Source organism: Cyprinus carpio, chromosome B20 (assembly GCF_018340385.1).
Source record: "Cyprinus carpio isolate SPL01 chromosome B20, ASM1834038v1, whole genome shotgun sequence".
In the NCBI taxonomy this organism is placed as follows: Eukaryota; Metazoa; Chordata; class Actinopteri; order Cypriniformes; family Cyprinidae; genus Cyprinus; species Cyprinus carpio.
In genome coordinates, this window is record NC_056616.1 from 18,489,594 (window position 1) to 18,506,125 (window position 16,532).

Below are 16,532 nucleotides of genomic sequence, written 5' to 3' on the forward strand. Positions count from 1 at the left end.
GCTTCCTGCCTGCTCTACACTGTCCTATCTTTATAAAGACAAAAAAAATGCCCAAAAGAATTACCTTTAGGAGATCAATACAGGTGGAGCTGGGGAAGGTGAAGGGTTTCTGCAAGCACTCTGCAAACTGCTACAGAAAACACTGGTCGAGTATTTGAATATTAAGCAGCAAGCTCATTGGCTGTTAATTCAACAGAAACCAATCAGCTGCACCATGTAGGTATATGTGAATACTGGTAGATTGGGCAGATTGAGGCCAATGTAGATCTGTTTTTATGACAGAACTTTGTATAGATGCTAGGAAAAATGTAGTTTATTATTTATATCTCACTCTATATCGCACACAAAAATGATTAAATGAAAGAGGAGAAGGGGAGGGAAAAAGAAGGTGGAGAAAGCAAGATTATTAAAATCTCTATTAAACAGAAACTGCTTATCCATACAGTATGTCCTTTATGCTGCTTGCACTGATCCTTTCCTTATCCTTATTTTCAGCATTTCCATCCATCTATAACAGCATAGCTCCTTACCGCCTCAGTGCTAATTCTGCTGCTCACTGCACCTCAGTGACCCCTTCAGCACTAATAGCTTCCCATGATCTGATATGATGTTAATTCTGCTGTCTATTGCACTTCTGTGACCCCTTCAAACATAAAAAGGTTCCCAGGCAACATCTGCATAACTAAAGACAGTCTGATCAACCTGTCTGAGCCGTTTCCTGGTCTCTACTTCAAAATTATAAACAGTAAGGCAATATGGGGGGGGTCTGATGGACAATAGGGTTTCATGGTACGAGCGTGACTCTGTGCTGAGCCAAAATGACACCTTGCTACCCCTATGGAGCAGTGAATTGTAGGACATTTATCTCTGCTGTACTAATCAATCAAGTTAAATGAAGGCAGGAATAAATCAGACATCCAGCCAGGCACAGTCATTCATCAGGGTACAGATGAGTTGTCCTCTGAGAAATTAACTCTCACTCTCACACACAACACACGTATACGCTAACACACCAATGAGGGAGTTACAATAAGAGATGGGTTTGACATGTGCATGTGTGTGTGTGTGTATGTGCATGTCTGGGGGAAAAAGTGTCAGTTTTAATTCCTTCGCACTTTGCTTTGGGCACATCATGCTCATCATAATAACTAATGTAAGCTGGCTGCCACTGTTGACAAAAGCCATCGAACCAACTTAAACTGAAGTGGCAGATTAACTATGTTCTATGGGGGCTTTTCAGATGCATGTTAATAATTTCCAGGACATTCAGACAAAAAGACTATTTCTGGAAAAATAATAATAAATAAATAAATAACATTTAAGCTGAAATGAATTGTTCAAAACCAATTCAAGAGATATTTGGCCAATAAATTGATGAATAAATTCAGAGGCATAGCACAGCTGAAAGGTGACATTCCTCAAATTTCCAAGTTCATACACTTTTCGGGATATTATTATTGTAATGGAGTTTATTTGTAAAATGAAAGTGGTACTTTCACTCAGCAGTGATGCTTTTTACTGACCAAGAGAGACAGTACATTTGTAAAATTATATAATGTTACATAAGATTTATATTTTAAAAAAATGTTGTTCTTTTGAACTTTCTATTCACCATGGAATTTTTTGTATTTTTTATTATTTGAAAATATTTTAAATTGTTAATTTGTCTTAATAATTATTGGATAATTATTATATTAAAAAGTCTTTGAGAAAATTATAATATTTAAAGAAGTTTGTTTTCAATCAATCTATGAATCAATAAATGATGTTGTATAAATGAATGGCTTTAAGAACAACACCCAGTAAGAACAGTAGACTGAACAAACATGCAAACTGTAATCCTCCTATAGCTAGTGCTCACTTTGCTGTTCAGTAAATAAGTTGGGGGAATATTAATGAGTCTTGAGTTTGTGTCCCTCCACTTTTCAGAACATTCCTGAAGAAGACACCAATATGAATGAATGGTTGAGAATAGGAAGAACTTACAGCAGCATCTAAAGTACACACTGCCACTTATTCTTCTCATATACCAATGTTCCTTTGATGCTGTAGCACCAAGCTGAACAGACTATGTGCCTACTTAGAGATCTAATCAGTCTCCTCTATTAAAATCAAACATCTCATGAATATTTGTGCAACGCATTTCCACATTTGTGCCACTGCAGGCGACAGGAGCCTGGAATACAACATTGTGTGACAATACATACCTCATCATAAGTGTACCGGTAGTCAGCTCTCTTTGATTTCAAATCCCACAGCACTACGATCCCAGACTCAAATCCTATTATGAGCTGAAAGAAGAAGAAAGATGTGGGGGGAACAAGAAAAGAAGGAAAATATGCTGTGAGGCTGCTGAACCTGACCTGTAAACTGATGAGAGTTCATGGAGGTGGTGACGTAAATCTGAAAGTAAATGATGCGTTTCGTCAAATAAAACATTAAATAGCTGTTTGAGAAAATTCAAGTCCTTTTTCTGATTGTTAATCCAAAACAAACCTTCATTCTCCAACAAAATCAATGAATCAGACAAAACATTCTGCTCAAAACGTGGAAGAAATGTGCAAGTTATCACCATAATTCAACTCTACCTTTATTATGAAAGAAATGGCTCACCAGAAAATGAAAACTCTCTCATGTAATTTCAAACCTGTCTTTTTCTGTGAATTTTCTTTCTTTCAGACTTAAATTTGATCCTGTACTGCACAAAGTTACTGTATGACTTTTAAGATGCTTTAAGGTGCTTTTTTAAGCTCTATAACTTCAGTCCTGAGTTGTAAATGTATAAGAATGAGTGGTCAGGAAATAAGTAAAAATTACGTTTCCTGTCATCTGAGTTCAAAACCTCTTTGTCTTTTAAAGATTCAGTGATAGTATATCAATTGATAAACTGTCAGAGTTCTGTCAGCCAAGAGGGAGGGACATTGTGTCTAAGGACTTGAAGACCCATTAAGAACTGAGTGGACCTGTTATGGATCGATGCCCCGTTCAGGGGCAGAAGTGAGAGGGAGAGAGAGAGACTGGATCGTCACTGTAAAGGCGCCTATGAGGAGCTCTCAGCTGCCAGAGTAAGAGACAGACAGTTTGTCATCCATAAAAACGCAAAACCCCAGCAGGTGTGTGCCAGTCTCCCTGCTCCCCTCTGACTGTGCGCTGGCAATTAGCGAAGGTAAAATGAATTTCTAAAAAGATGTATTTGGAAGAAGCTGGAGCATTTGTTCATCTCCTTCATATCTCCTCGATCATTTGTTTTCAAAAACAACATAATTTGCTAACAAGCTGTATGAGATTAGACCCAATTACTGAACTGTGCTGCACTGTAGGAAAGAAATGTCTTAGGAGTTCAGAATGGAAAAAACAAGAGCTTTGTGTGAAGTAAGGGAAATGAATTATTCATGTCAGGAACTGTTGATTTGTTTTCATGTAGTTGTGTAGGCATCGCCTTACCTTGCCCTCATCCATAGGATTGTCACTAATGTGAACGACTGGGCCGGGGTGGGCCTTGGAGGACCTGTGATAGAAAGACAGGTTTGGGATTGGTGTTAGGCGAGGAGACAGGATAGAGGAGTTCAAACACATAACAAGAAATACAGTATGAAGACAGTGAGGAAAGGATCCTTGGGGATGTGTGTGTTTGACTGTGTGAGATAGAGAGAGACTACTGTTTAAAAGTTTGGTGTTGGTAAGATTTTATTTTAAAAGAAGTCTCAACAAAGCTGCATTTATTTGATCAAAAATACAGTAAAAACAGTAATATTGTGAAATATTATCTTTTAAATATTATATTTTAATTAATAATAAAAAAAGGCGTCCAACTTTTGAATTGCAGTGCATGTTGTAATTTATGTGGTGTGTTTATGAAAGTGATAAGTATGTTTCCAAGCATGCACCAAAGATTAAATAAATCAATTCAGTTGGATAGTTCGGTATGCCATACAACTCATAACTATAATCAAAGATTGTCATACAGATCCATTATCAAACATTTCCAAAATTAATAACCATGATATATTCAATCTAGCTATGAATAGCATGAGTTTTTTGATATGAAGTCCAGCACTGGCTGGGATTATTGAGATTTATCACCACTAAAATGGGATTTTTCTCATAAAAATATCTTCTTTAACAATACATTACAAAATCCAAGAGTGGGATTCTTGCCATGCAAAGCTGTTCAAAATGAAAGGGTTTTACATAATGCATGACAAGCTCCTATAGAGGCATCTTATATTTGATGTTGTCCAAATGAAACCAACCTAATCTGAAATTTTCCATCCAGATACTTACTCCATTAGGCTTTTGAAATATGAAATGTATAAGTCTCCACTGACATTCAGACAGTCAGTTTCAACCTCAAGATTATTCACAGTTAAATACATAAAAGAAGCTTTGAGATCTCCCCGGGACACAATAGTGTAAGCGAGAAATTTTACAAGACCACTACTGCCCACTCATTTGCAGCCAATGAATGTAATAATATGCCATCATTACTTTAGTTAAGAAACAGCCCAATAGATCGGAAAGAGCAAAATGGTTCATTCTAATAAATACGGGCCTAATAAAAAGACAGCATATACGGATACTCTCATTTACAAAACCCTTCTCTCTATTCATCACAAAACAAGCTGCCTTGCCATCAATAGGAGCTACTTCAGATAGCAATATTGTGGACACCCATAAGCCATTGATTGTACTGGCAGGAGTCTTATTCCTTTGTACCCTCTGACTACCCAGCAGGCCAACTGTGTTGTTGACGGCTCTCGGGCACAGCCTTAGACGCCTATAGTGGTGACAGCCGTGGCCTAGACAGGGGTCCTTCTGTCCCCTTCAGCTACATTCTGCTGAGCTACAGCGTGATGAGGGAGAGACGGAGCCTTATACATCTGTTACGGTGATGGAGCTTCGACAGACAGGGGTCCTGATTTGCGTCTGCGACGTAACTGACAGGTACATGGGGAATAAAAATCTGTAACACGGGGCCCCTCACCTGCTCACCATTACAAAATACTATATATAATATTTCATGAAATATTGCAGTATTTATTATAATTATATATTTATCTGTGAAACCTTGTTTATGTGCCTCTGTAATCTTAAATGAAAATAACATCCCCTCCTTCTTGCAAAAATATATCACTGCAATAGCAAACAACAATCCAGCAATTTAATCAGTTCCCTATGGATAAAATCCACTCCTGCCCTACAGTTGTTGTTTTTTTTGGAGCGACCATTTCTCTCTGATATACATCACATTAGTGCAGAAAAGACTATCACAACTTCTGTTTAATGCCAACTTTAAGGGCATTTTCATATATAATTTCTTTTAAAGGGGTCATATGATTTTGCTAAAAATAACATTATTTTGTGTATTTGGTGTAATGTAATTTATTTATGCAGTCTAAGGTTCAAAAAACACATTATTTTCCATATAATGTACATTATTGTTTCTCCTCTATGCCCCGCCTTTCTGAAACGTTTGGCCAGCTATCCACTGCATTGTAATTAGCCGAATGCCTCAAGCGTGTGACGGAAATGTTACGGCCCTTAACATACTGTGATGCCGTCTCCCAGGCCAGCAGCACGAGACTCAGTTCAGCTGCTCTGCTTGCGAACATCCCATCATCGCTGTGATTTTTGCAGTTCAGTCAATGTACTGTTAAGAGTAACTGAATTACTCGGGACATTGGTTTATTTCACATCAGAGGGAGTGTAAGGCACGTTTATAAACCGAATAACGAAGTAATTTTTGGATTAGTGCGTACTGGAGACTTGAACTGTTTCAAACGATTCAGTTCAATTTGGTGAACTGGTGCGACCGGTTCACTAAGAAGATCCCGGTTAAATAGAAAATTCGTTCATGATCTGGACCTCACTAGACGAGACAAAACCAATAAAACACTTTACAAACGAGGCATTTTTTGCATCCAATGGGGACATAATTACTGATTATAATGACTTATACTGTCTTTTTACGCATTGTGTTGCATATCGTGCTGCGTAAACATAAAACCATGTTGTTTCTCAGATCACTCTGGATTTGTGATCTGAGAAACAACAAATGACAATGCTTATTCTACTGCTCAAAACTAGCGTTTGAATCATCAGTGGCAAATTATTTAAATATAAAAAACGTACTTACAGGCTGTGAGTCAGAAGTGCCAGACTGTCCTTGCAAAGTTTGAACTGCCCAACTTTATAGAAACAGCCGTTGTGCCACAGACACATTGCAGGCTACTGGTTCAGAAAACAGTCCTCATCCTCCATAAAATGCGCAGCACACATCTGAATATTTGGGTTGGACTGTTCTGGAACAGTGTTGAAATACAACTTGAAACCACTGATAGAAACCACTGATTTCTAGTCGTGTCCTCTTTTGGAAGGCCAAAACAAATAGTTTCACTTTCACAAACGAAACACACAGCAGCGACTCCTCAACATGGCAGCGGTGGCAACAGAGAGAATAAAAGTTATGCCTTCTTTCTTTGCGTGAATATTTGGACAGTGTTATGCAAATCTTCCCACACAGTGATGTAGACATGTGGGGGTGTGTTAGAACGAGTGGTTTAAGGGGTGCGTGGACAAGTCTTAACTTTTATAAAGAATATCTCTTTGGATTTGAGACTTTAGTCTTTGCAACTTTACAGATCTTCTTTATGCACCAAGAGCTTGTAAAACTCCAAAGAGAAAGAAAAAATTTAAATCGCATCATATGACCCCTTTAATGGCTGCTTTATCTTCTTTTTTTACCTGTAGCATTTAAAATGTTTGGTTTTAGCCTAAATTAGTTTGAAAATGACTGAATTTAATTATCCCAAATACACTGAAAAAAAATGATTTCATTGAATTTACTATTTTTTTTTTTAAGATTAGTGGTTGCAATCAATTTATTTCAGCTACATTTAAATAAACAAATTTAGTTGACTAACTTTCAATATATATATTTTTTTATTAAATGTAGCTAAAATAAATTGTTTGCAACAACTTACCTTTAAAAAAATGTATAATTTTTTTCAGTGTAGTGTTTTATTATCAGCCATTTATTGAATCGGCCATAAAAAGGATGTGATTAAAACATTAAACATTAAAAGCACATAACATTAATTAAATGAATTGTTATACTGTATGTACAGTAGGTTATCATATTCTAATGACATACTGACATATTATTATTATTGCATTCTGTATCAATATTTACTAAGAAATTCTCTTCAAAGATAAATTATATGCATTACTGTGTCAAAATAGTTAAAAAAAGACAAAGTTCACACAGGACAGGTTCACAAAAAATGGAGGTATTTCACTTCAAGCTTGTATTCCTTATTACAAAATGTCCATAGAGATTAGGAAGCATGGTTAATTGTATTCATTTCATTGCATTTTTTGAACAATCCAGAGAGTCCTAAAATACACATATTAATTATTTAAAAACAATATGTAACAACAATGTTCATTTGAGGTCCTAATTTCACCCCAACAGATATGAAACAGCATTTTGACTTTTTTTTTTAAATAAATCTTATCTAAAGCCTCCATTTGTAAGCAGCAGTATTCATCTTATCTGTCTGATATGATAAAATGTTCAGTAATCTAGCTGAGAAGAAAAATGTAACCTATCCTCACCCGGCACAGTAACCAAATTTGGTTCAATGAGTACATTTGGCACAAACTGAGCCCTGTTTTGTTAAAAGACAGAGAGTGAGCGGGAGAGAAAGAAAGGGAAGGAGGGAGCAGTAGCCCCTCCACACTGAGGTCAAGGTGGCAAGCGTGTTGATAGAGTGACGGATATTAACTACTCCATTCCCTAGACCTCAAAATCCTAATTTACGCTCCCCTCCTATCCCTCAAACCCTTACTTTAGGAGAAACAGTCTGGTTTTAGTAGAGCTGATCACCATGGCAACAAGAATAGGATGGGCAAAATTGCATTCTGTAACTGCCGCCCTCACTCTTCACTCAAGACATCTTATGATTACATAATTTCAACGTTTCACCAACATATACCCTCCTACCCACAATCCTTTTTTAAAGGTCCAAAACAATCATCACACTAAACGTACCTAACTCTTATTCTCACGCTTTCTCTCTGATTGTGACGAGTGCATGTTGACTTGAAGTTTAATTTCCTGTCATTAGGAAAAACCACAGGGAAAGAGCAACACAGCACAGCATCCGCTTCCATCCCTACCAGCTGTGCGTGTACACGTGTATATGTGCGCAATCCAAGATGCAATTCGTTCACATTTTAAGTAAGTGCATCCATTTGCTTTAAGCAGTAACACCTGTCGTGCAAATCAAGTCTCTGAAATGGATGTCATTTGGTTAATAGACTCTATATAAATTTCATAAAGGTGTCCGATATATACTATTTTAATGACTGTACGAGTACATATACAATCCCAGCCTACTGCTGTCTGCTTAACCTTGGCCAAGGAGAAACCATACATCAGTGTCTTTGTTGGCGGAGATCTGGATTTATGACAGAGCACTGTCACACCAAAAGACATGCAAAGACTGAATTGTGGAGACATTCTGTTTGTCCAGAGGGCATGTTGGCGTTCCTTGCACCCAGTCTGTACACCTGAGAACAGCTTAAAAATTGCACCACCTGCTATTGTAACCCTTGTAACATGCCTCAATGTCCCCTTGTCAATGTGGCATCACATCACTCCATTATGCCCACCTTTAATCCCCCGACAGCCCACACAGTCAAAGTGCCAACCTACATGCCCCCGTACTCTAAAACAACACTGTGCTACTGACACCTGCAGCAAACAAACTGTTTTTCTCAATGTCTGGCATCATGCCTACATCACCCACCACCATGTTATCATGCCTACGGCAGAGTGGCACGCCAGATTTTTCTCTTTCAAACAGGCACACACCATCTTGATTAGCTGCTGTGGTGTAGCTACTACTGTGAAGTGCATTCTGAGAGTGTGTTTATGGAGAAGGATGTTTATGAACACACTTGAATGGCTGGCACTGATTTTAAGATAATTTCCTTGTTTTTCGAAGTATTATATATGTCTGATTAATTATGATAAGACTTTAATCTAGAATGAATAATAGCTAGTGACGCATCTCATGTGTTTAACCTTCTCAACTGTCAAACATTTCAAAATTATGTCATAAATTTGATCATGTACAAATACAAATAATATTAACTTACATATAATATTTAGAAGAAATAAATAATGCTTAGCACTATAATTTCATGATATTCTCCCCCATTACAAAACATGTATTATTCCTTAAAAATTGTGTCACTCAATAAATATTATTATCTGATGAATTAATTCACGTCAAACATTGAAACCTGGTATGTATTACAATAAATAAATAAATAAATAAATAAATAATCAAACAAGTACTGACCTTCAATTTATATGAAAAATATTATATATTTTTAGAAAGACAAATACATTATTTATTTTAAATATTATTTTACATATTTACATTACATATCTTATTTTCTAAATAGTTTCTTTTTATTTAATATATAATGTTTATTCTAATGCTGTATATTGCTAAAATATTGGTGTTAAATTGTATTTAGACATATACTTAGTATTTTGAAAACTAAGAAATAACAAAACTGGCCACTGTTGAAAAAAAATATTAAAATATTATATAATTATATAAAATATATTTTTTTTAACAGAAATACAATTTTATCACAAAATAAAGTTCAGACCTTATTTTATGCCCTTCTTGTGGAAAGTACCTTTAACATTTATTTAATGCACTGCCCAATAATAATCTTCCATTGTTCTTTAATTGTGATTCATGTATGAGAAACAGTATATGTATATGTGTGTGTTTATGTGTGCGAGAGACAATGGAGAAAATACCCTGCTCAATAACATGACAGTAAAGCCATGTTGATTGCCCATTAAGTCTGTCACTACAGGTTCAACAGTAAAGGGCGGAGCAGCTCTTTCAACAATTGCCCTTCCTGTCGCAAGGGACACAACATGTCTGTCTGCGAGTGTTCGTGTGCGTAAGAACTAAAGCAAGAGGCAAGACAGGACATCTGTCTATACTAACATTGATCCGATCTGACACCTGTAAATGCATATGTGTGTGTGTGTCTACACTGTCTGGGTCTCAAAGGCACTGCAGCCTTTTCAGCGGGTCAGGGAGGAAAACAAAACTGCTGACAAAATGTTAGAATGAATAATTGAAGAACTCGTGGTACCTACGGAGAAGAGCGATGGAGGGAGAGCAGGTGAATTGACGATTTAAAATGGCATTTGATTGAAATGATGGCTTAGTTACAAATAAAACATAACAAGGCTACAGGAACAATGACAGATGTGACATATATGATATATTACAAATCCGATTCCAGGTCTCAGTGAGATTACATTTCATTTCAAATGTGTGTGTGGCACTCACAGTTCAATGGCTTTGTTCCACATGATGGTATATCCTGAGAGGGTAAAGGACTCCACATTCACAATGTGGATGTTTCCTCGTTCCGAGCCGATGTACAGCCATTTACTTTGGAAGGGCAGATGACAGAACGTTATCCTGCAAAAGAGGAATGTAGAGAAAGTAAATCTGTTATTATTTGCAATTCATAAAAGAACACAACCGCTCCCATACTCAAAAACACTTTACCCAGAAAGGCCTCATATGTATCCACTGAAAATGTAATACAATTTCTTATCTTAATTATCTTTCTCATCTGAATTTATAAGATAAATTCAAAATTATGTATCTTTTATTGTATTCTCCAGTGTCTTATTAGGTTCTTTTTGTCTGGGGTCATCAGAACGCTGAATCTTGATCCAGCAGCCTGTATTCTAAGGATTCTCATACATCATACTTTAAATCATATGGTTTGGCTGCTCAAAGGTTGCTGCAAGATGTAGCATATTGCTGCAAAATGAATATTTGAGCAACCTCATATAAGAGCACAATAGATTAGATACACTGGAACTCATGCCCGTGAAGGTTTCTTTTGGAATATCAATCCATTTCATTTCTATAAAATAGTGGGAAGGTAATGTGAGGTAGAAAGTCATGCATGCATGGACTCAACTGAAATAAGAATTTTGTATAAAAGGGGTAATTTACAGCAGACAAGATTGGGTTTAAATAATCAGAAACTACATACATAGAGCAAAAGGTGGTGGAAAAAAGTAGGAAAACTTTAATACCTATAATGCAATGTGCTCAATCAGACTTTCTCCGAGCAGGGACTTTTGCTGACAAATAAATAGTTATATCTATGTGCAGGTAACACATAAAAATCATAGACGTTGTTAATTTACTTTACTTCAATACAAAGCTGGCTGAAAATCATTTAATATTATGACTCCCATGACTCGAAAATGATGTCTCTTTTAGTTACTTGTAAAGTCCTTTACAGCACATAGTTTAAATAGTGACTTTAAATTTCCCCCTTATTACTTTTTTTTGAGACCCCAGTGATCTGTAGTGTCTCTTCTAGGGTGCTTTCACACTAGCACTTTTGGTGCGCACCCGGGTTCGATTGATGTCAGAATTCGGGTCGTTTGGATGATGTGAACGCTGTCTTCTGAACTCGGGTGCGCACCCGCAAACCGTACTCGAGTCCACTTAAAAAGGGTGGTCTGGGGTACAGTTCATGTGCACTCCGGTACAGTTCGCTCCTGATGTGAACGCAATTGATAAAAATGTGTTTGTGTGTACATTTCACTCACTTTCCTGACGAGCCTGACTGATGCGCTGCAAACAGAGAGCTGTATATCTCATTTCTGTTCGTGTTCAGTGTTCTTTAGATCATTTGCAGTACATTCATAAGACAGACGTAAGTGCCGTTATGTACCGAAGCGAACCAAGTGTGAAAGCCCCCTTAGAGTTTCAAAAGAGATGTCACAACCTGTTCCCAGATTTACCAAGATACCAAAGTCTGCAGTTATTCTGTGATTTCAATAAACATTTTTCTCCTTTTAGTTCAAGACAAATTTACTGGCGATTTATTCAAATTTTATAGACTCTATGCCACCAATTGAATCATATGTTTACTTCTCCTAAGCAAAGTATCTGACATCTGAGACGGTTCATAACATTTCTGACTCCCTCAAGTCTCCATAACTATGAAAGATCAACCTTTGAGAAATAGCATTTTTCTGTGGAAACTACGGGTAAGATAAGCAAAACAGAAAGCTAGCACATGCACATTCAAAGTCAGTATATTGACTCACATGCTGCATCAATGAACCACACGATTTTCTTCCAACCAAATATGTTTGCAGCATACGTCATTCCTGAGTATAAAAATGCTTAGTTTAGCTGGAGCTGCCGTTCTGTTTGCTCCAACTCAAATGCACTTTTCTGTACGTCCCAGAGGGATGAAAGTGCAGCAAGTTCAGCTACTGGAGTCTATCTATATAATTATGTTCAAAAACTGAAATATTACTCAGTTTAAGTTCTATCTAAAGTATTAGTTTTCCCAAACTCACATGCATCTTTATGAACACTTGCTTTTTTAGAAAAGGTGGAGCATATGGTATGATTTTATGAACAAAAGGCTTGTTTGTTTTGGTGCTGTGCAAACGGCTTGCCTCTCACCCCTTTCACACTGCTTTTTCCCTGCAACACAAGTGCACACAAACACCTGCCCCCAGCACTTCACACTAGCACCTTATTTATATATTCATGAGTGGAAGAGTGTTGAGAGAAATACCATGCATCAAACTCAACACACTTCTTTCCTGTCTATCGGACAGATGGGAGATGGAGAAGACACTGAAAGATGACACAAGTTGGACTGCTGACTGCTCTCTTTTTTTCTCTCCCTTGAGAAAGGGCAAATAGAAGAAAAAATGTAAGAGAAAACATAAGAGGCTTTCAAAGAAAACACACATGCAATTTTATTTAAAATGTAAGAATGAAAAACTCAACTCATACACAGACAGCTTTCAGAAGGCACTCATAAACACAGTTTAAATATATCTATGCACTACAGCTCTACACAAACTACTAATTTAAATTAATAATTTATATTTTTATATTATACAATTATACATATCTTAATATTTATGTCTACATTATGTCATCATCTCAGGTAAGTGATCATTTTGTCAAAAGTTCTATCCATTTCTTTAATTGCAAAATGTTTAAGTGGAAAAAAGTTATCTATTTGAGTCCTTTCTGGCACCTTTTCCATAATTAGCTAATTATCCTTCTTTAATGAATTCATTAATTAGCACAGGAAAAAATGAATCACATCTATCACTTCACTGTGAGTGTGTGTGTCATGTAACATAGAGAATTTAACATGACATCTGCACATCTACTCCAGGATGACTAGACAAGATTTATGTGCCACATCAAAACACATATATTTCACTCCATTCACTTGTATTGTTTTTATACTGAGCTAATGATATTTTGTATCCTCTAAAAAAAATCTTTTTTTTTTTTTTTTTTTTTATTAAGAAATTGCTGTTCCCTTCCATTTATGTAGTTTTTACTATAATGAACCTTTGGTCTCACCAATGTCAGTGAAACCTGAGCCATACGGGTTTTTTCCCACCTTTTTTCTTTTTGTTTAGAAGAACCAGACACAACCACATTCCCAAATATCAACAGCCCTCCACGTGTGAAAGTGAGGTGTGCATTTGTTCAGACGGCTTTTCTGTGACCGTGTGATAATGAGCTAAATGAGTGTATTAGCATGACAGACGGATGCCCTGCACTCCTGACATTTGGCTTGCTCTTTACTGAGCCAGGGACACACACACATACAAGCAAAGAGCAAATCCATTCAGGAACAGCCTTAAAAACCTGCCAACCTCCCTGATCATTCGTTATGTTACAGCACCAGGATGGCATCTGTAAAACATTGTGTCTGTAGGTCATAGCGGCTTCAAAAACATAAACATTGCCTTTCATTGGCATCATAATATGGGAAAATTCATTTTACAGTTCTGAATGATTGAGACACCTGGCTCACTGAAAAAATACAAGAAGATTCATAATCAACGACAATGTGTTGCTTCAGGCAAGCCAACCGTATAAAACACACAACTGACCAGCTGCACATGTACAACATGGAGGAAAATAATCTTTGAATGAGCTCTAATTCATTTCCTCCTGTAAACGTTTGTAAGAACAAATGCATTTAAATCAGTTGAATTTTTGTTTTTCTTATGCGTCAGAATGGCTTGAATGCAGCAAAAGCATTTGAAGTCAACACAGTCGAATATCTTTTTCCTCCAAAATGCTTTAATGTGCAATCTAGAGAGCATTTGCTGGGAGCACTTTTAACGTCTATGACAGGAAAGAGCATTTTTTAACAGGCTGTTCCTCTCTCATCCCTCTCTGGTTGTTGTAACATCTTCCGACAGCTTCCTGTCAGAACGTCAGCTAGTGTGATGCCCACGGTGTCCTGACAGTAGGTCCAACTATATTCCTCCCAAAAATATACTTTCCAAAAGAAGCATCCTTCAACATCACAGCCCACAAGCCTTTTGTGGGCCGATTCTTGTTCTTGATCCGTAACGTTGCAAAAACTAAAGTCTCAAACCCAAAGAGATTCTTTAACATTTCCATCACATGCTTTAGGTATTCACCCAATCACAATGCACTGGATAGCTGGCCAATCAGAGCACACCTCACTTTTCAGAACGATGAGCTTTGTAAAAATCAACGTGTTTCAGAAAGGCGGGGCAGAGAGGAGCGACAATAATGTACAGTATGTAGAAAATAATGTTTTTTGAACCGTAAACCGCGTAAACACATTGCATTACACCAAATACACAAAATAATGTTCTTTTTAGCAACATCATATGACCCCTTTAAGAGTGATGTAAACTCTTTCCCCTGTGCAAGGTTTAGGAGTACTGATGGAAGCCATCTACTGCATTTTTACTTTGAAAATATTACTGAATATGATCCAGATATCCAGTATTTTATAAAAATGTGATATCTCAGCTTTTTGCTCAAAATGTTGCTTTTTTATTAAACCTACCTATATTAAAGTGTTGATAAAAAAACAATGCTTGAAACAAGAATAAAACAGATTTTTTTTTTGTTTTGTTTGAAAGTAGAGGGTCTGATCTTTATTTTGATGTTTTGCATGTTCAGATATTCATACGACAAATTATTCTGGGGGCCATGATATTTTAGTGAAAATCAACTTTTCAAACTTTTTTTGGCAACTTTTTTCAAAAACGCTGGCGGGGAAAGAGTTAATAGAAAAGTAGTACATTTCAAGTTCTGGCATTCAGAATCTCCTTTCAGAACAAGTTACTTTTTTAAATGTAATTTTTATTTTTTTTCAAATACATAATAATATTAATATAATTACATAAAATGATATAAAATAATTCTAAATTACATAAATCATTTAAAATTATATAAAATAAAATTATATAAAACAATTCTACATATATAAAATAATATCGCTCAGAAATACAATGCCTTACGCAAATAAAAAAATGTTCTCAATGCCTATTCATGTTAACTTTACAGCTCAACACAGAGACAATTTTGTTTGCTCTCAGGGGCACAGCTGCACTATTGCAGCCTCAGGGGTGAGGCAGATCGCAAAGGGAAACACTTTCTAAATGTCAGGCACACAGACACATCAGTCATATACCTGTGACCCCTGCCTGTACTTTCTAAGGCAGATGCACACATGCAGAGACCCGTACACACACAAAAACACAGTTATGTGGTAAAAACGTGTTCGACCCTGAAAGCCGCTGTTGGCAAGTTGTCACTCTCATCAACAGAAGCAGTGCAGATTATAAGTGAAGGGCTGCCTCATCTCTTATCAGAGTCAACAGCTGTCCAAACCGAATCAGAAGGTTACAACCTTCCTGCACTGATCTATAGCTATGAGTGTGATTAAATGTCTCACACATTCTTCAATTCTTGCCACAGAGCTACAATGCTGACTGAAGTGTCCTTAGTATGAACACGTCACTTATGTTTCAAATAAGTAACTTTTTTGCTTTTGAAGGAGACATATAATGGAAAACTAGATGAAATAAAACAGCATGATATGCAATGTAAATGTACTCTATCTTTCATAACTCGCCTTCTAGTCTACTAAACTATAAAACAGTACTGTAAGTCATCAGGAAATCTGCCTATTTTTAACACTGTGTATAACCAAGCACAATGCAATAAGCTTACTGCATCTGATGGTCATTAAAAGGGATAGTTCACCCACCAAAAATATTTGAAAAATAAAAGTCAACATTTAACATGTTCCACAGAAGACAGAAAGTCATACAGGTTTGAAACAACATTATGGTGAGTAAATGACAGGATTTTCAATTATTCCTAAATTAAATTATGACTAATAGCGCAGAAAACCTTGATTTGACGTAAAAACTGAATGAATAAATAAACTTAAAAATAAAAAAGCCCTTTTAAAACAGTAAAATAAGGCTTCTTTCTGCATTAGTTAAAATTTTTCTCTTTTCCCACTACTGTTTGCAAACATGACTACACATGTTGACTTGCCTCCCTGTGCGACCAACAGAAAATGACTGTTGTGTTCTGGGCTGCACCTGGGTACCAACAGTGAGT

At 36.5% G+C, this 16,532-nt stretch overlaps 1 protein-coding gene across 1 annotated transcript in view; it reads right to left on the reverse strand.

Moving 5' to 3' along the window:
- LOC109049616 (syntaxin-binding protein 5-like) overlaps nucleotides 1–16,532 on the reverse strand; it is a 74,006-nt gene that overhangs the window by 26,141 nt on the left and 31,333 nt on the right. Inside the window, 3 exon segments of the mRNA XM_042746226.1 lie at nucleotides 2,208–2,291; nucleotides 3,445–3,508; nucleotides 10,395–10,529. Coding sequence (XP_042602160.1) covers nucleotides 2,208–2,291; nucleotides 3,445–3,508; nucleotides 10,395–10,529 — 283 coding nt within the window.